Raw genomic sequence first — 19,926 nt, 5'->3', positions numbered from 1 at the left:
ATCTTACTGAATTCAAACATGGGCCTGGATGAGACACTTGCAGCATCCAGAATTTCCACTGATGCCACATTATAGCATTACATTTTGGTGGATTTTGTAGAGCTAGAGTAGACACAAGATGGGTGAGGTAATGTCTTTTATTGGACTGCCTTCTGTTGTCAGAGAATAGAAAATATCACTGTTCTTATATCAACATACAAGGGGGTGTGATGTGTCAAGAGACTAAGGCCTTCTGCGATGGTCCTGTGTTTGTGCATAGATCACTGGAAGAACACCTGCATGGGAAACAGCTGTCACAAGAGTTCCAAGAGCTGGAGCACGTACTCCTGCAGTTGGATCTTGCACAGAAGAATGAAAAGAACCTACAGTCAGAAGTGGCTCGTCTTGAGGGCAGGTAGAGGACTACTTCAAAATCCAGTTGCACACAGACAATATAGCATGTATAATGTCTTATTCACCAGTGCTGTTAACCACAGTAGAATCGTTCAAACAACTAGTATTTTAAGAGTCCATAGAAGTCTGAGTCTAAAATCTTACCACAGTGGGACATTAGGGTTTGGTTTTTTTGTTCGTTTGTTTTTTAAATATACCTTCTAGGTTTTTAAAAATATTTTCTTTAGTCTGCTTAGACAAGGCATTTTCATTTGTAATGGAGAGGGAAATCTTTGTTAAACTAAACAGACAGCTGCTGGGAGCTACATCTCATCTTTCCTATTCTGAGTAAAAACTGTAATGGGATTTCTCCATTGATGGATCTGTAGAGATGATCCCAGGTTTACAAGGGAAGTGGGTAACTTTCCTTGGGTAAGGAAAAGAGAAATGCCTGTATCTAAGCAGAAAAGATTGCAGCAGTTTTGGTCTGTCAAAATGATTTTGGTAGAGAAGATAGATGTGTGAAGGCCGGTTTCCTGAGACCACCTGCATCGTGGCTCGTAGTGGTGTTTTTAAATTGTGATTTTGTGTTTGCCCCCAGCCTGGGAGCCATAAATGCCAGGTGTATACAGCTGAGCAAGGAACTGATGGAGAAGTGCAAAGAGCTGCGGGTGATGGAAGAACACCACTGCCAGGCCAAGGCTGAAATTAAAAAGGTAAGAACTCTGACTATTGGAGGAAGCGTAGCGAGGCTTGAGAACTAGCTAGCACAGCTGCTCACAGCACCTCTCAGTGCGCTCTGTATTAGCAAAGCTAAGAAAGGGATCAAAGAACAGTGTGTGTTGTGGGGGAAATGGTTGCCCAGAATGAAGGGATGGGAGAGAACTGACCCACACGCAGCTGACCCTTATGTATATATGTCTCTCTTTTTACCTTGAGTGGAAGAGAGTAGTCTTGGTCTCTGCTTTTAAAAGTGGCAGTGGATGGCTGACAGAAATAAGCAAGGGAAAGGCCTCACTGAAATAGCAGTTCAAGTGATTGCTCATGTGCATTCCAATAGGTGTGTGGGCTCTGCATGCACGATCATCAGAAGGCTTTTCCCCTAGTGGTACCCATCGGGTTGGCTGTGGAGAGCCCTGGAGTGGCACCTTCATGGGGATATATATAGGTCCCTGCCAACCTGCCGCCTGCTCAATTCCTTCTTACTGCCAGTGACAGTTGTTGGAGCAGCTCAGTCTCTTGCATTTGCAAGTGGCTACCTCGTGGTTCCCTTTTCTTATTTTTAAATAGTTAACCGATAGCTGTATAGTAGTTTATAGTTAGTTAAGATTACTTTGAGGGGCTCTCCCCCGCCCTAGTTTTCCCCAGACAAAGGGGCATGCCTCAGTCGCAGGAGTTTAAGCTGTGCGAAAGGTGTGCAAAACCTATGTCCAGAGGCAATCCGCATGCTGCTTGTCTTAAGTGCCTAGGAGAAGGTCATCAGACAGACAAGTCCCCAGTTTGCAGGAGGTTTAGACCCAGGACTAAGAGAGAGCAGGACTATCGTTGAAAGTTTCTCCTGATGGAGTCAGCCCTCTGCCCTCAGCTGGTACCGGAAACGGCACCGGCATCATTGGTGCGCAGCTCCCCGGCCTCGGTGCAGGTTGCCCCGGCACCAAGGAAAGAGCATCGGCACCACTCCCTGGCTCATAAGATCTAGCAGGCGGCACCACTTACAGTCTCCAGTACCACATAAGAAAAAGAAGGCAGACAGGGGTTGTTCTCCCGTTAAGAAGCTGTGAGGGGATTCCAGCAGGGCAGCGTCCCATGGCGGGACACCCACAGCCGTCCTCAAGACCAGCATCATTGACTCCGACCCCAACCCAGAGGTCTGTCAAGTCTGGTGCTGGTAGACTCGCTGACTCCCCGACATACCAGATACCTGTGAGGCAATATGGGACCTTATTGCCATGACGGCGCAGTCCCTGGCCCCACAGATGTGAGCTCTGGCACTGCTGTAGATGACGGTCCAAGTTCAGGCACTGTCAGCAGCACTGACGACAGCACCGTATGCAGCATCTGTGACGGTGCCACATGCGGCATCATCTCCAGAACCCTTCACGGCAGCGATGGCAGCACTGCCGCCTGTTCGTCATCGCAGCAAACCCATGATGTTACAGCACTGCCCCCTATTACCCCAGTACTGCTCCCCAGCACCATCAGGCTCTGCCCTCCCCCAGGGTTGGGTTCAGAGTACTCTTCTGAGTCGGAGACTGAGTCTTCTGTCTCCTGACGCAGCTGGTACTGCTGGCGGTCCTGGCACCACAGAGTTGTGGACTCGTTGGCACCAGTGGTATCCTTGCTGCACCAGTGGCAGGGCCCAATACAATGGCCCTATTGGACTCCTTGGGCCTATCATCAGGGTCAGGGCTCCAGGGCCGCATCAGTGGCATCCACACACTGTGCCCCCCCCCCCCCAACACTCTCCCCAGCAACACTGGTGTCTTGCCACATCCCCAGGGCTCTGGAGGACCCCGCACGAGACAAGGACTCTAGGTCGTCACACTCAGGCGCAGCACCCGAACCAGTGCCACCAGTTGTACTGGAGCCATCTCCAGTCACGGGAGGAGCAATTCTCCCGACCCAGCTTCCAGGGAGCCAGAAGGGCAGGAAGACCTGGTCCCACGGGCTTCCTCCTTGCTGGATGAGGCAGTGGCAGGCATCACCACCACCCTGCCAGCAATGGACACCAGGGGATACCAGGACCTTCTTAGGAGAGTGACCCTAAACCTAAACCTCCAGGTGGAGGAGGTCACGGACGAGTTGGACCTGATGGTGGACATCCTTGCCCTAGAGGGTCCATCTAGGTTGGCCTTGCCCCTGATAAGAACGATCCAGAACACTACTAGGGTGCTCTGGCAGACTCCAGCCTCAATACCACCCACCGCTAAAGGGGTGATAAGATGTTAATTTGTGTCACAGAAAGGGTATGAACACCTTTTCACCCACCCCCAACCCGGGGACTCTAGTGGTCAATGCAGCAAAACATAAGGAGTGACAGGGGCAGCCAGGTCCCTCTCCAAAGTCACAGGATGCTAAGAAGCTGGACTTTTTCAGCTCAGCTGGTGGGCTCCAGCTTCGAGTGGCCAACTAGCAAGCGGTACTCAGCTGCTATGCTTTTAATTCCTGGGGCACATTAGCAAAGTTTCAGGAGTTGCTCCTGGCTGACTCACACAAGGAGTTTACTGTGCTTCTCGAAGAGGGCAAGGTGGTCTCAAGATGCTCCCTCCAGGCTGCGTTAGATGTGGCAGACTTGGTGGCTTGGACTGTAGCCTCCACCATTACAGTGAAATGCAGCACGTGGCTGCAGGTGTCCAGGATACCATAGGCGGTCCAGAATACAATCTAGGACCTGCCCTTTGACTGTGCAGGCTTGTTTGCCCAAAATACGGACTCTTGCTTGCACAGTCTTAAGGGCTTGTGGGTGGCTCTAAAGGCCTTCTCAAGATTCACCGGGATGGGGCTTCCTTGATCCTCATAGCACCAGCGTGGCCCTGCCAGCACTGATTCACTATGCTGTTGAATATCTCAGTGGACAGGCTGCTAGCCCTTCTCGTGTGCCCGACCCTCATTACCCAGGACCGTGGCCATCTGCAACACCCCAACCGGGAGTCCCTCTGCCTCATGGCATGGAAACTCCATGGTTGAATCCACTTGAGCTTCAGTGTTCGGACCCAGTGAGGGAGGTCCTGCTGGGAAGCAAGAAACCCTCCACTTGTGTCATGCACCTGGCAGAGTGGAAGCACATTTCCATCTGGTCTCTGCAGAGGGGCAGCCCTCCACAGCAAGCACCAATTCTCCTTGTTTTGGACTACCTACTATACCTCAAGCAGCAGGGGTTGGCAATATAATCGCTCAGGGTACACCTGTCTACCAATTTGGCCTTCTGCCTGGGGGCAGCTAGTAGGTCAGTCTTCGGCCATGGTGGGCTGGTTTCTCAAGGGCTTGGACAGACTTTATCCCCAGGTGCAATATCCCATTCCCCAGTGGGACTTCAACCTGGCCCTGTCCGTGCTCATGAGGCTCCCTTTCGAGCCCATGGTGACCTGCCCTCTGTCCTACCTTTCCTGGAAGGCAGCCCTTCTGGTGGCCATAACTTCGGCCGGAAGGGTCTCTGAGCTCAGAGTGCTGATTTCCGAGCCTCCCTATACCAACTTTTATAAAGACAAGGTGCTGTTACGCCCTCACCCTGCGTTTCTACCAAAGGTAGTCTCTCAGTTTCATGTGGACCAGGACAATTGTACCTCTGTTTTTCCCTAAGCTACATGCCAGTAACAGAGAGCGAATGCTCCATTCCCTGGATATCAGGCATGCCCTAGCATTCTACACTGAGCGCACAGAGCTATTTCGTCAGTCACCACAGCTCTTTATTGCAGTCGCAGAGAGAATGAAGGGGCTTCCCATCTCATCCCAGTGCATTTCATTGTGGATCATGACCTGTATCAGGACATGCAACAACCTGGCTAAGATTCTAGGCTCTCCGCTCACAGCGCACTCCACAAGAGCACAGGCTTCATCCGCAGCATTCCTTGTGCAGGTCCCTATCCATGACATATGCAAGACAGCAATGTGGTCTTCCATCCACACCTTTACGTCACACTACGCCATTACCCAAGAGGTGAGGGATGATGCAGCCTTTGGCAGGGCAGTCCTGCATTCAGCGTCCAGGTGAACTCCGACCCCTCCTCCAGGGAAACTGCTTAGAAGTCACCTATTGGAATGCACATGAACAATCACTCGAAGAATAAAAAATGGTTACCTACCTCTTGTAACTGTTGTTCTTCGAGATGTGTTGCTCATGTCCATTCCAAATCCCACCTGCCTCCCCTCTATCAGAATATTCCAGCAAGAAGAAACTGAACAGGCGGTGGGTAGGCAGGGATCTATATACATCGCCATGAAGGTGCCACTCCAGAGGTCTCCACAGCCGGCCCGACGGGTACCGCTAGGGGGAAAACCTTCTGATGATCGTGCATGCAGCACCTGCACACCTATTGGAATGGACATGAGCAACACATCTCGAAGAGCAACAGTTATGAGAGCGAGGTAACTGCTTTTTCCATTATAATGTGATATAGTTCTGTCCAGAAAGTAACACCCAGAGGACTGGTTGTTTTTGTACATTAGTGCGAGGCTAACTGATGTATACCTTGTCCATATATGTGGGGTTGTAGATTCCTTCCTGAGAGGGGGTGTGTTTAGAGCAATTCTGACCGTGGTCATGACAGCAGATTTGCAAAAGTAGAAGGAATTGAGACGAGGAGGTGATCTCTACCTGGCCCAGTAGTATGAAATGGGAAGCACATTACTTCTTGAGATCTGGATCTGAACATGTTTTAGGGTTGTAAGTGTAATGAGGGAGTTTGTATCAGTCTAGATATCTAGGCATGCAGCCATATGCTGGCACAGAAAACAGCAGCCGTCTGCAGTGAAGACATCGTCCTAGTGCTCTGCCCTTTGCACTGGCTCCCCATGGAATACACAGCCCATATTCACGTTTCCCCTCCATGGGATAGGTCCTAGTAACCCCCTCCCCCACCACCACCCTTCTCCCCGCAACTATGACCTTAACAGCAACGTCCTGCTGGAATGGTGAAACAGTACACTACTGGGGTTAGGCTTGTCAGTGTGACAAACAGAGCTTTCCCAGGAGCAGGAGCTAGCCTACAGACATTGTTCCCGCCAAGAGATAAGGAATTGTCACCCCATCCCTTTTAGAACATACTAGACACCGCATTTCTTCAATGTAGCTTTCCATCGCTAAGCTCTTCACATACACAGACACCTCACCCTAGACATGCCCATTTACTTACACACACAAACAGCGCCACAGGCTGGGGCAGAGGAAAGAGGTGGTCCTGTTATTTCTATTTTTAAATACTTGGGAGGCCCTGAGGTACTACAGTGGTGAGTGCTGTGGAGTATCTAGATAGACAGACTCTGTGGTGCTGTAGAAATAGGTCTATAGATTAGGGATGTAAAATACTAAGCGGTTAACTGGTAAGCATTAGTCATACTGGTTAACTGATGCTAACCATTAACCCCCAGCTCTGGGGCCGATTACGCGACATGATTTTAATTGTTTAAATGGTTAACTTTAATGGATATTTACATCCCTGCTACAGATATGGTGCTTTATAGATAGGTTGAGATCTGCGGGCTGATTTTCAGAGGGTTTAAGTGTTCACAGAGGCTATCAATGAGGGATGTGGGTGTTCAGCCCTTTTGACAGGCTTCTGCTCTGCAGTGGATACTTAGTCAGAACTCACTTCTTGTCCCAACGGATAGCTGGGGAAGCAGAAGACCACTAAAGGGATGAGAGAGCTTGTTATAAGTCAGGATTGAAGTATGTTAACAGAAGAGTCCAAGAAAGCTTACGTACAGGTCTGCACTAGCCAATGCTAAAATTACACGTAACCCATGTGTCAGCACATCTGCTTTCTCACTGATTGTCCTTTAAAAATTCATGAGTGGTTCATGCATGTGTCTCTCCAGCTGAAGGAGCAGCTGTTTCAGGCTGAACAAACTCATAACAGTGAGCTAGAAGGGATGAAAAAGGAGATCTCCCAGCTGACACAGGCACTGCACCAGCGTGACATTGCTATCGCCTCGGCCAGTGGGTCCACTTATGACATGGAGCAACGAATGAGAATGGAGATTGAAAGAATAGAGAGGAAAGCTGTGGAGCACCGGGTAAAAATGACTAAAGGCTCTTTCTCTGTCTCCATGGCCTTTGGGACCCTGAGGGTTGCAGCACTGGATCCTGCATTTCAGCTAAGCTAATGCTTTCCTTCTCTCTTGTGTTTTTAGCTTTGGGATCCAGAGACTGGCATGATCAGAGCAAGGGACTGGAGAGCCTCCCAGGGAAGCTTTCTAACCCTGTTATGTCCCCCGCAGCCTCTTGCTTTCCTGACCAAACCTGTAACCATTACTTGTCTTTCCTGCTGAAAGGGGTGTGGAAAAGAATTTCTAAGCATGGTTTGGATGAGGAGGATCCTGCTGTAGCTGCCTATAGAGCTCTGGCATTATCTTAGGCTGTCAGCTGTGGAAGGAAAGGGGTAGAGAAGCTTTCCTTTAGCAAAGAGGAACTCTTGACAATCTCTACTTGATCAAGGTGAATCAGCTCATTGTTCCATGTGGTACCAAAGTAGCAGCAGCTTTCAGCTCAGTTTAGAAACTCTTAAAACAAGAACAGAATGGTGCTGCTGTCTCTGGAAAGTCAGTCTGTTCACTGAGGTAGATCTGGAGATTATGAGCAAATGAGGATTATCAAAGGGAAGCTTCATGATCCTATCTAAACTGGAGCCCCTCTCGGTAACCATCAATATTTTGGTCTCCATGCAAATTATCTCAGTGTGAAGGAATGATAGGAAGAATAGTAAGAAGCCAATATGGCTCCATCAGGAGCTCCGTAATGACCTGAAAATCAACAGAGAGTCCCACGAGAAGTGGAAACATGGATGAGTTGCTAAGGAGAAGTGCAAAAGAATATCACAGGCAAGGAGGTACAAAATCAGGCTAAAGCACAGAATGAGTTGCACCTTGTAAGGGACATAATAGGCAATAAGAAGAGGTTCTTTAAATATGTTCGGACCAAAACAAAGATGAAGGAAACTAGGCCCTTTACTTAGAGGGGAAGGAGAGCTAAGAAGCAACATCAAGAAAGTTGAGGTGTTTAATGACCATTTTGCTTCAGAGACTCAGCACAATTAATATTAACAAGGGGTAAGGAAGGAACACAAGCCAAAATAGGGAGAGAACAGGTTAAAGAATACTTAGAAAAGGTAGATTGTAGAAGGGCTTAGCCGAGGCTCATCCCTCTGCAGGGCTGTGGGGTATCCCACTACCTCGCAATATGGGCCCAGGCCCTGGGTCAGGGTGGGCCAGCAAACACATAGTTTGGAGCTCAGGCTTCTGAGCGTCTGGGGCGAGAGGGAGACTGCCACCCGTGAGTGGGGTGGCAGGGGGGACGCAGGCCCACCCACTCCACTGCCTCCCAGCCCGGGGCCCTAGCAGCGGCAGAAGACTTGCTGCTGTGTCAGTGGGGATCCTGACCGCAACACACTGACATTGGTTTGGGCAGAGCTGCGGCCAGACCAGAGTCGATTGCTCCCGGGTTACTTCTGGACTCCCCCTCGTAAGGTACCCGGGTTAAGGCGGTGTCCTCGGAGATTTCCAGCACCGTCGGTTCCTCCGGGTAACTGGCGAGGGGTAGGCTCATCTCCTCCTCAGGGTAGCTTGCAAGGGGTAGGCTTGGCTGCTCCTCTGGGTAACTGGCTAGGGATAGGCTCTGCGGCTCCTCAGGGTAGCTTGCAAGGGGTAAGCTTGGCAGCTCCTCTGGGTAGCTGGCCAGGGGTGGGCTTGGCTGGCCTGGCCAGTCCTCGTGTCGTCCACAGCCTGCCGGCGTTTCTTAGCCCGGAGCTAGGCTACAGGCATCTGGCCTCTCCGGTGGCTGGCCTTCAAGTGAGCAGTGCAGTTGAGCTTTTCTACTTCCTGTCCTGCACCGTGCCCTCTGTGGGGCGGGTGCAGGATCCACTGGGTCCGCCCACATTGGTCCTAGGGGAGGCTCATCCCTCTGTGGGGCTGTGGGGTATCCCACTACCTCGCTACACAGATGTATTCAAGTTGGCAGGGCCTGATTAAATTCATTCTAGGGTCATTTAAGGAGCTAGCTGAAGAATCTCAGAACAGTTAGAAATTATCTTCTGAGAACTGCTGAAGGACAGGTGAGGTCCCAGAGGACTGGAGAAGGGAAAACATAGTACCTATCTTTAAAAGGGAGAATAAAGAGGACCCAAGGAACTTTGACATCTTGCAAGATACTGGAACAAATTATTAAACAATCAGTTTGCAAGCACCTAGAGGATAACAGGGTTATAAGGAATAGTCAGCGTGGATTTGTCAAGAACAGATTATGCCAAACCAACCTAATTTTCCTTTTTGGCTGGGTTACTAGCCTGGTGGATAGGGCGGAAGCAGTAGAAGTGATATCTCTTGATTTTCGTAAGATTTTTTGACACAGTTCCACATGATATTTTCATAAGCAAACCAGGGAATTGTGGTCCAGATGAAATTACTATAAGAGGAACAGCTGGCTAGGTGGTAATACTGCTGAAAGGATCAGGGGATTATAGGGGATCACAAATGAATGAGTCAACGGTGTGATGCAGTTGCAAAAAAAGCTAATGTCATTCTGGGGTGTATTAACAGGAATGTCATAATGTAAGACATGGCAGGTAATTGTCCAACTCTGCTTATAATGGTGAGGCCTCAGCTGGAGTAGTGTCCAAAACAGGGCGCCAAACTTTAGGAAACATGTGAACAAATTGTTGTTCTCCTTTGAACTCTCTCCAAACGTGATGATAAAGGTTTAGAAAATCTGGACTATGAGGAAAAGTCAACAAAACTGGGCATGTTTATTCTTGAGAAAAGAAGACTGAGGGGGACCTGGTAACAGCCTTAATATGTTAAGGGCTTTTATAAAGAGGATGGTGATTGATTGTTCTCTGTGTCCTCTGAAAGTAGGATGAGAAGTAATAGACTTAATCTGCAGCCAGGGAGATTTAGGTTAGATATTAGGAATAACTTTCTAACTATTAATAAAACTCTAGAATAGGCTTCCAAAGGAAGCTGTAGCATCCTCAGTATTGGAGATTTGTAAGAACAGGGTGGACAAACACCTGGTCAAGGTGGTCAAGGTTTAATTGGTCCTGCCTCAGTTCAGGGGGCTGGAGGTGATGACTTTTCAAGTCCTTCCAGTCCTTCATGTCTATGATTCTGTGAATTCAATTTGAGATGTCTTACATTAATTAGACTTCGGCAATAAATCCTATAAACCAATGTGAAAATAGGCTGGCTTGGACTGTGTACAACTAAATAAGTTGTACAGGTGCCATTGCAAACTTAGTGGGGAATGCAACACAAAACTTGCTTCGTAAGCTACGTTAGCATTTGAGCTAAAAGTGGGAAAAGATAGCATGTAGGTCTTTGATTAGTTATTTGTGTTCATCCTGTCTTCTCAGGTGATTCTGGTTCAGCTGGAAACCCTGAGGCTGGAGAACCGTCACCTCTCTGAGATGTTGCAGAAGGTGGAGTCTAGTGTTTTGGGGGTATGGAATGTGGAACAGCAATTAGAAGACCTAGCATCGTGGTGGTGGGCTGTGTATTAGCACTTGTATATAATGCCTTCCACACCTAGGCTGCCAAGTGCTTGATAAAGTTGGATAAGCATCATTCCCTCCTGTTGTACAGTTGAGGAAAGTGAGACCCAGAGATTATGATGATAACTTGCTCTTATATAGTGCTTTTCATCAGTAGATTTCAAAGGACTTGAGCGAGGAGGTTGATATCATTATCCCTATTTCACAGGTGGAGAAACTGAGGCACAGAAAGGGGGCGGTGACTTGCTTAAGGCCACCCACCAGACCAGTGGCAGAGCTGGGGATAGAACCCAGGACATTCAATCACTCGTTCAGACCCTAGCCACAGTGCTGCTGCCTCCTGTCATCACACTGTATTAAACGCCATGTTTTTATCAGCTTGTCTTCTAGCTTTGAGCTGATTCAAGAGTCTGAGTATAAATCCCAGATGCCTCCTCCACAAGTTTGAGGGCTATAAGTATTCTGGCTCTTGCAGTTACTGTACGGAAAACACATTTTACTTCCTGGTAAGAGGGAATTTGATACTTTCCCCGCATCTCTTTAGTCAATAGGCACTGGCAGAGATGTGGTGTTGAAAAACATCATGTAAATCTACAGAAAATCTATTGGACTTGCTGCTACCACTAGATGTCGCTTTGGTTGGTAGTTCTGAATAATAGGGAGGGAGAGAAAGATGGGGCTTAGCATAAAGGCTGGAATATACTGATCACTATTGCAGAGATTTCTCAGAGCAAATTATCCTTTCAGCCTGGGTTACTCCCCACCTGTGCAATGCATGGGAAAGTAAAATTGGTGACACTAAAATGAAGTAGCAGCAACATTCCGAAGGAAGATATTTTGGTGGCATTTTATTTTAGTGGGTGTAGGATGGAATTAATGATGTCTGCTTTGTAGGCAGCATTTTACATAACCAAAATCAACATGTCGTGGGGGAGAGAGAGAGATGGATTCAGGCAACAGAAAACCTATTAGAACTGATTGGGAATATTTTATCCAAATTTTTTTCTGGGGAAAATATGAGGGGAGAATACAAACATTCAGTTTTTGCTCATGTTTTTCAACCAGCTCGTTTTCAACAGTTGCGTACTAATCTGTTGGGAGACTCCCAGGAACTAAGGACCATCCCAAACCTCACCATCTTCTGTTAAAGTGCTAGGCACACATGTCCAACCTGCTTTCTTTAATGTAAACAGCGAATCACACAGACCTCTTCAAAAAAACCCAACTCTTCCTGACAACCCCACCAAAACACAATTGCATGCTGCATACACAATTGTCCTCTCTGGGTAGAGGTTGAGAAAGAGAACAAAGCACCATGTGGCAGATGTTAGTCTCATTGCTTAATGCACAACTAGGTAGTGCTGAGATACTGTGGCCATAAGGGCATGGTAAGAACCTGAACAAAATGGAATACACTGTGATAGCAGCCAGTTTGAATTGCCAAGCCTATCAGCAAGTTGAAGACTAACTAGTGGGCTCTAAACTTTTTCCAAAGTACAGCTTTGGGATTGTCTGTGAATGGACAAAAAGAAAGAGGGGGAAAGTTTATAGAGGAAAAACAGTTGGGAAATAGAAATTTCCTTTCCCCAGTTAGAAAAGGGGACAGGGAGAGAACTAGATGCCAAAAACTGAATCACTATAGTTGTGTACAAACAACCCATTCCTGCTTTTGAAAGACTTAACGATGTAAGTAATTAATGTGTGAAATTCGGAGAAAAGATTGGAAGTGGCATTTCAGAACTAGATACATTTCTGCTCATGGCCACAGACCTGGCATTGGCCAGAGGAGGTGGGGAGAGAGAGTTTCTTTTGTCTATAAAGGGTTCTTGGAGGCAGAATTCTAGATTTGTCAGTCCCAGGTCATTACTTTACCACTTTGCTGCAGCAGGAAGGAAGTCATTCCCTGTGTAAAGCCCATTCAAATAAATAGAAGGTGCTTAGTACATCTAGCCACCCCAGTGCAAACACACGTGTTTTGGGTATACCTGAGGAGTCATTTAGCAATTAAGTGACTCCCAAATTTGGCTTCAAAGTTTACACCCAGCTGAGATGAATGAAGGGAATTCACATCTCTGCTTATTTGATTAGCTGATTCTGTCTGGTTGCAGACTCAATAAGAGAGCAGCAATTGATTTACCCTCTGGAGGTATCATTGCTAGTAAAAAGCCTGGAAATTTCACTCCTTAAAATGGGACTCCTAGAATACGTTCTAGGAAGAACATGGTCCATCTGTGCTCTGGATCTAGATTATCTCTGTCAAAATCCTGAAAAACAGAAGTTTGGATTGACTTCAACATCTCTCCTTTTGTTAGGCAAAAGATGTCCCTGTAACAGACATCCAAGAAAGCTACACCACAGCACTAAATAAATTAGAGGCTGAGAATCAGCAACTGCAGAAGGATCTGGCAGAGACTAAAGCTAAGTTAGAGTTCTCCACTCAAGTCTGTCGGGACAAGTATGAGAGCATCGTGCAGCAAATGCAAAGCAAAGTGGCTGAGATCAAGGATACAGAAAGCAGGTAAGAGCATGACATGGCGACAGAGGTTTTTTTATTATTATTATTAGAAAGGAAAGTAGAAGGCAAACGAATAGGTGCCTGATGACACATTCTGTACAGAATATCTACCTCAAAACTCTTACACAAGGCCATTCTGGAATCTGCCGTTGTGCTTTAAATGGAGCAATAGCTGTTAGTCCCTGTTATCTTCGTTCTGCAGTGCTGGCTGGCCTCTTAGGCTGCATCTACATAGCATTTTGGATTTGACGGTGGGGCTCCGAGCCTGGTTGACAGAGTTTGATTAGTGGGACTTGCACTAACAGTCTAAAAGTAGCTGTTCAGACAGCACTTTGACTGTGCATCTCGGGCTCTGAAGTCTAGGGAGCAGGGGCTGGACTTCAGAGCCCAAGCTGGATCTACGAAGTACGGTCTACACAGCTACTTTTAGACCACTAGTGTGAGGCCTGCTAACCGAAGTCTGTCAAGTCGGGCTGGACAACTCACTGCTGCAGGCTGTGTAGACATGCCTTTACTGGTGCTCTTCTTCGTTGCTGCTATGCTTAGCTGCGTTTGTGTAGCAAAATGAGCACATATATGAAGCATGCATACATTCTCTTCAGTTAACTTGTACTGGTTTTTGTAGAGGAATTAGTTGTGGCACTGGAAGCTGTGATTGTAATAGGATGTTCCACAGACTGTAATACTTAAAATGACCAAAACAATAGAATAAATGGTGTTGTGAAGTCCCTGGACACTGGATGTACTTCTGGGGTCTTGTGAAAACAAGTGATAGCAACCAGTTTGAATTGCCAAGCCTATCAGGAAATGAAGACTAACCTCTCTGAACTTTTCCAAGAAAAGGCCCTTGCATAAAATCTGTAAAACAGAGCCAAACTGTCCTGATTTTAGATTTGTGCTTTCTGTCCTGCTCTCCAGAAGAACCCAGGAGCTGCAGCACAAACACGAGGAAGAAAGAAGGAAACTGCAGGCCAGGCTTGAAAAGACCATTCAGCACTACAAAGGGGTGATCCAGACTCTGAAAGCCCAGCATGTGTCACCTGGGATGGGCGCTGTGTCTGGTGCAGCAGGTGGACTGAGCCCCCACATCAGCAGGAGCAGCTCTAAGGAATCCCTGTCCTCTGACTCGCTGCTGGGAGCAGAACCTTTGCCCCCTGTGCTGGATGGAGAACAAGATTTCACTGATGATGCATCCAGGGAGTCAGTCTCCAGTCAACAGAGGGAAATTGTGCCCCTGGTAAGTTGTAATATAGGAGCTGTTGGTCACTGTTCAGAGAGAAGGGATATAGTCAGGATTCTCCATTCTCTTATGTGACAAATATAAGCAAGTTTCAGAGACTACCTTTTAAACACCACCATACTGTGTGTGCACGTATAGGTACATTGTAACCCAGAGCCAGGAAAGCAAATAGTACAGAGATGCTGAATACTCTAAGAACTAGAATGATGGTTTGGAATAAGATTATTTCCCAGAACACTTTGGGGCAAGACTTTCTGCTGAAATACAAATTCTAAACTCCAAGTTGGTTCAGCTTGTAGTGAACTGCTCCTTGATACCAACTGACGTAAGCAACCCGCTTCAGTTATTAAATATTCTGTATCCGTATCTGGTGAAACTTGGCTCAGGCATTTAATATTTTGTAGGAGAGGGAAAACTGCTATGCTGAAAATATAGTGGATGGGGAGGATGAAATTAAGTTTCTGAGGCAGGAAATTAGTTCACATATTTTTCCTAGTACTGATTGGAGGCCACTTGGAGGTTTTTGGTTCTCCCCACACCATACACTGTACTTGTCACTATTTTGTGGCTCTTAAAGGGCTGCCACTGGCAGATCACTCTCCTACAGCATTAGTAGAGAAAGGGAGCTTGCCAGCAGGCAGCATTTATCACAAAAAAAAGAGGTGATTGGAGAAGTGGTAGTAAACTGGATGAGACTAGCCGCTGCATATCTGTGAAAGGCCAGGATTTTCTGTCTTGGGTGAAATCCAGGAGGCTCTCTCTGGATGTGGAAATCACCAATTGCCTTCTCTTGCCAAGAAACTGAAGGCAGGCTTTTCCTGATGGACAGCAGCTCCTTCCTGATCTCATATTTTATCTCCCCTCCCCCCACATTCCCTTCTCTGAAGGTCTCCTCTCATTTTTAGTGTAGTTTAAAACTTAGCTTCCAAAGCTCGCCCCATGAAAGGGGGACATGTCTAGGTGAGGCAAGTGAGTGGCAGAACCAGCTTCCATTTTTATTTGAAAGAATACATGACGAGCTGGCTGAAGAGGAGTGTGATGGGAGCTCAGTGCATTCCTCCCAGCTGCATGGGACTCATGCCTCAGAAACCTGTAATGTTCAAGAAGGCAGTACATAAAACAAAGCAGGGACTTCATAGTCTGCTCAGAAACTCATTCCCACAGTGGGGAGAGACAGGCGGCAGCAGGTGCGTGAGTAACATGCACAGGAAAAGGTGGCTAGACTCAGGTAATAAAACCATTGTAATGATTTAAACTTGCATTAGACAATGGTTTTATACAACCTCTTTCATAGTTTTGAGTTACCCTAAAGCTGTGTAGAAAGTTCAACACTGAGTATGAAATCCTTGCCCCATTGAAGTCAACAGGAATTTTACCACCAACTTCCCCAGGGCCAGGATTCCCCCTAGAAGTGAGGTGGTTGGGTAGGTAACTGTGGAAGTCATTTTCCATGCAATAGTAGCTCCCACTCAGCCCTGGATGTGTGAAGTCCTTGTTATGGAGAGCAGTTACATGTGCCACGGTAGTGTTATGGGATTTTTCTCTGCTGTTGGAGACTGGCTGAAGCTACTTTGAGAGTCAGTATCTCTCCCTGTGTGCCCTACAACTAGCAACTAGGACTGAATTGTTGTATCAGTGAGTTGTATAAGCATGAGACCCCAGTGCCTGACTTGGCCCAGAGGGGGGAATGTCAACACAACTCATGTAGTGCTGTACTTTTTGAAAGTATGACTGGAATCCTGTTTTTGCTGACCTTCAGGCTGGCACTCTTGTACTGTGACCGACAGGCTGGAAGCACGCCCAGTCTCTGCATTATTGATTTCATATTACTTCTGGCTTTTTGTGGCATCCTGAGGGCCTTGTCCCTTGCTCATTCAAAATCTAGCCCCTTGCTGAGTGGTAAGGGACTTAGGAGCAGATGTCCCAGCTATGGTTCTTCCAGTGAGGCTTCTGCTCCTAAGTCATTTGTTAACTTAGCCACTTGGGACCTCACTTTTAGGACATCACTGTTTCCAGCTGACCTTTTTAGGTTCCTAATCTGCCACCTCATTAAGTTCCATAATGACATAACTTAGATTCTAGGTTCCCTGAACGTGTTGAAACTGCTTGTGGTTCAGTACAGTTTCACTTGAATTAAATGCACAGTTTTTCCCCCCGCAGTTGAATGCCAGAATATTGCATCTGTTGAAGCCTCCTTCTGCAGTTTATTTGTGTGCCCATAAGCCCCGTTAACATCTCTGTTTTCCTTTAGTGCCCCCTGCCTACAGCTCCGATTGGCTCAATAGCAGCAAGGTTTTTGGAGGAGGAGGAAGTGAGATCTCAGCATATCCTGGAACGCTTAGATGCTCACATTGAGGAACTGAAAAGGGAGAGCGAAAGGACAGTGAAACAGTTCACACGCCAGAAATAACAGCTCTTCAAGGTCTGTGGATTTGAAGACTGGTTTAACTAAACCACATCAAACTGAGGGGGAAGGTACTCATGAGCCTTATATAACTCAGAGCTTGCAGGAGAGATGTCCCCTCATCCCGCAAGCTGAATTAGCAGTGTGGAAAACAAGGAAATCATGCTCGTCTCTGGAGCAAAACACTTTGCCTGGCAGGAGTGATTGTGCTGGTGAAAGTACATCTCCATCTGAAACACTGGCCCAGGAGGCTAGTGGTCTCTGTTCTAGGAGAGTATGTGTGTGTTCACTGCCATGGAGATTGTGATGCCTTCCTGGAGTAAATTCCAGTATAAACTATTTATTGAAAATTATTTTTTATCTGTAAAAAGGATAAATAAAAGCAAAAGCAGAAAAATCCTTTCTCCCTGTTGTCATTTCTACTCCTCTTCCCCCCACCTCCCAAGGCACAAAGTAAATCATTTTCAGCCAGTGAGTTTTCATTTGTATCCCATCTCCAGGGAATTAATCTGACCATCTGCTTCCAAGCGTTGTTACGCTCTTTAAAACAAACAAACAAACAAGGTATACAGCAAGCCTAAGCAGGGGAGGAAACACTTTCCAAATGAAGCTCTCCTCTCATACTGTACTGTTGGTAAATATTTCCTGGAGCTTCATGCAACTCCTACACCCGGCTGCTTGCGTGCTGTGCTGTTCATTTCCATCCGCTTCCATCTTGCTCTTATATTGCTTTCACAGATACTGAGGCAGCAAAATACTCAAGCAGAAAACAAAGAAAGGTGGCAGAATTCTCACTATGGTGATATAAAAGAGGCACAGTTGGAACAGAAGGTGAAGTGAAGTGTAAGGGATAAACACACATAAATGAAAGCCACTATATTTGTATAACAGCTGTATTACAGAGCACTGAGCAGCTGGTGGGAATTGTAGAATGGCTTTAGGAGTCAAGTCAGTGTGCCAGATAGCTTCTGAGAAGTTGTTTCATTCTGACAGGAGGAGTACATCTTAAGGCACTTGTCCTTAACTGTTTTCAGTGTGTGTTCTGTCACATCTAAGGGAACAGATTGGAGACCAAGCCTGATGCTTTCTTTGTTGATAATGAATTCCTAATCCACCCTCACCAGCTCTTTTGCTTTATGTACTAGCCTCATTTATAAAGTGGACCGGATTGGCTAACTCAGTCACATGGCAAGGTGGTGAGCTAATGCTGCCACATAGCTCCAGTAAGAGTCCTCACAATGAATAGACCACTGAGCCAAAGTTATTGTAATAATTTGTCAGCTGACAAATCAGAAAGGGTTTTATGCCCCTGTTCTATATTAGGTGAGAGATTCAAAGATCCCTAGGGGAGTTAGGTTCCCAGTTGCCATTGAAAGTCAATGGGAGTTGCACACCTAACTCCGTAGGTGCCAGCCATTGTCTTTCCTAATGCTCCTTTGTTGCGCTTCCTTTTCTTGCTGCTCGGACTCTACCCTCCCATTCCATCTCCCTCAAGCTCATCTGCCTCTCCTTGGCAAGGCTGTGGGTTCCCTGAGCGTGGTCCAGGTGGGCATTGATCTCCACTACTCAGCACCCTGCTGCATTAGCTTGACTCATAAATGCAGCTTGATTTAAAATGTACGCTGTGCAGTATTGGCGTCTCCATCCCCACATTTGCCACTCCCTGTTTCTCTCTGTCCTTATTAGTTTTCCATTTTCATCAGTTTCACACACTAAGAAGACCTGAAATCACAGACCGCATGAAGACTTGCCATAAGCGATAATCAGCTCCATCAATCCAGACCGTCCAGTGAAGGTGGTAAGTAGTGCTTGTCAAAACAAAGGCGTTATATTCTGTTGTTGGAAGCTTTTGCCTCATTCCCTCCCCTCTCAACAATTTATGAGTCAGTGTATGTTTGAAAGCTTTCCTACATTGCCTGGGGAATTTAAGAATGTGGAAGATTTGTGGATCCCACCACCTGTTCTTGATTAAATGTAAATGATGGTTCTAGAGCCATTCCAGAGACTGTTGTGTCATACAATGGGACCTAGTGCCCTTTTGCAATGTGATATTTATTATAGACACTTCTTTCCCCATGTTACACATAGGACCTGAAATCACACTGTGGTGGCAGGATTTTCTAGCATGCATAGTGATGGTCTGACTCTCCTCCGACTCTGATTTCAGTTGGAAAAGAGGCAGGTCAATGAAAGCAACTCAGCAAGGCCCTGTATATAGGCTAACCACTTGGGCCAAACGGGCAACAACAGTAAAGGATCTCAAGGCTTCCATGAGCTGGAGTATATAAACATTAAGGTGGTGGAATCCACTGACTCCAGTAAGGGCAGGAGTTTGCTCTATGATTAGCAAAATCTGGGAAATCCTGAAGTGGATGATGGTTGCAGATGAGCAACACTAAAGGTTCTCATTTGTATAGAGCCTGTGCATTGATGACTAGAGAGGATAGAAACTTAACAGACAGATTGTGCCATGAAAGGAGCAATTACCCCAGTTGTATCAGGCTGGGTTGTACAGCCACACTCTGAGATATGAAGCCAATATGCCATTTGCTTGCATTTTATTATAGTGCATGAAAATACAATTCCATCACCATCCCATGCACTTAAATACGCTATTACATTTGGGCCATTATTGAAGAAATTAGCTATAATTGATAGATAGAGGAGCTGAGAGACAGTTAACAAAGTTCTTCACTTGTATGTGTGTACAATAATTTTCCAGTATCAAAAAGGATGAGACCTCTGACATTAGCAAATCACAGCCGACAATGTAAATTCTTAGCTCAGAGTAATTACTTCTCTGCATGGCACAGGGTTATAGAAACTCTCCCAGTCCCCTTTCAGACTGAAGGATAATAGTCCATTTGAATTGGTGGGGAGAGTTGACTTATCAAAAATGTGCGCTATAAAACTGTAAAGTGTACCTGTCGTTTTGTGAGGAAGAGGAATAGGGTTGTTTATCCTGGAGGGAGATGGCAAAGGGAGTCCAGGCTTTATGGCACTTTTATCTGGGGCTGCAGGGTTTCCGCCCATCCATTTATGCCTTCTGAATGTTGAACATCCCTCAGAATAATTACTTGGTCCTAGCAGTTTTATAATTAATGAAGCTGGAAATTTTTTTTTTGTCTTTGAACTCATCCTTTTAATAACACCAAACGTTTGCCTTCTGTTTCATTTAAAAAAATATGTGGAAACC

At 46.5% G+C, this 19,926-nt stretch overlaps 1 protein-coding gene across 21 annotated transcripts in view; it reads left to right on the top strand.

Moving 5' to 3' along the window:
* Positions 1-17,127, top strand: part of CEP63 (centrosomal protein 63) — a 42,929-nt gene extending 25,802 nt beyond the window's left edge. For 16 of the 21 annotated variants that reach the window (XM_032769787.2, XM_032769781.2, XM_032769791.2 and 13 more), the window contains 7 exons: positions 260-394; positions 974-1,088; positions 6,907-7,104; positions 10,434-10,520; positions 12,884-13,089; positions 14,005-14,323; positions 16,578-17,127. In XM_032769787.2, coding sequence (XP_032625678.1) covers positions 260-394; positions 974-1,088; positions 6,907-7,104; positions 10,434-10,520; positions 12,884-13,089; positions 14,005-14,323; positions 16,578-16,736 — 1,219 coding nt within the window. In that variant the 3' untranslated portion in view covers positions 16,737-17,127. The remainder of the gene's footprint in view (positions 1-259; positions 395-973; positions 1,089-6,906; positions 7,105-10,433; positions 10,521-12,883; positions 13,090-14,004; positions 14,324-16,577) is intronic. The other 5 variants (XM_075068617.1, XM_075068618.1, XM_075068620.1 and 2 more) reach the window with 2 other exon arrangements.
* Positions 17,128-19,926: the final 2,799 nt, after the last annotated feature.

This window comes from Chelonoidis abingdonii, chromosome 8 (genome assembly GCF_003597395.2).
Source record: "Chelonoidis abingdonii isolate Lonesome George chromosome 8, CheloAbing_2.0, whole genome shotgun sequence".
NCBI lineage: Eukaryota > Metazoa > Chordata > Testudines > Testudinidae > Chelonoidis > Chelonoidis abingdonii.
This window is presented reverse-complemented; position numbering and strand designations above follow the sequence as displayed.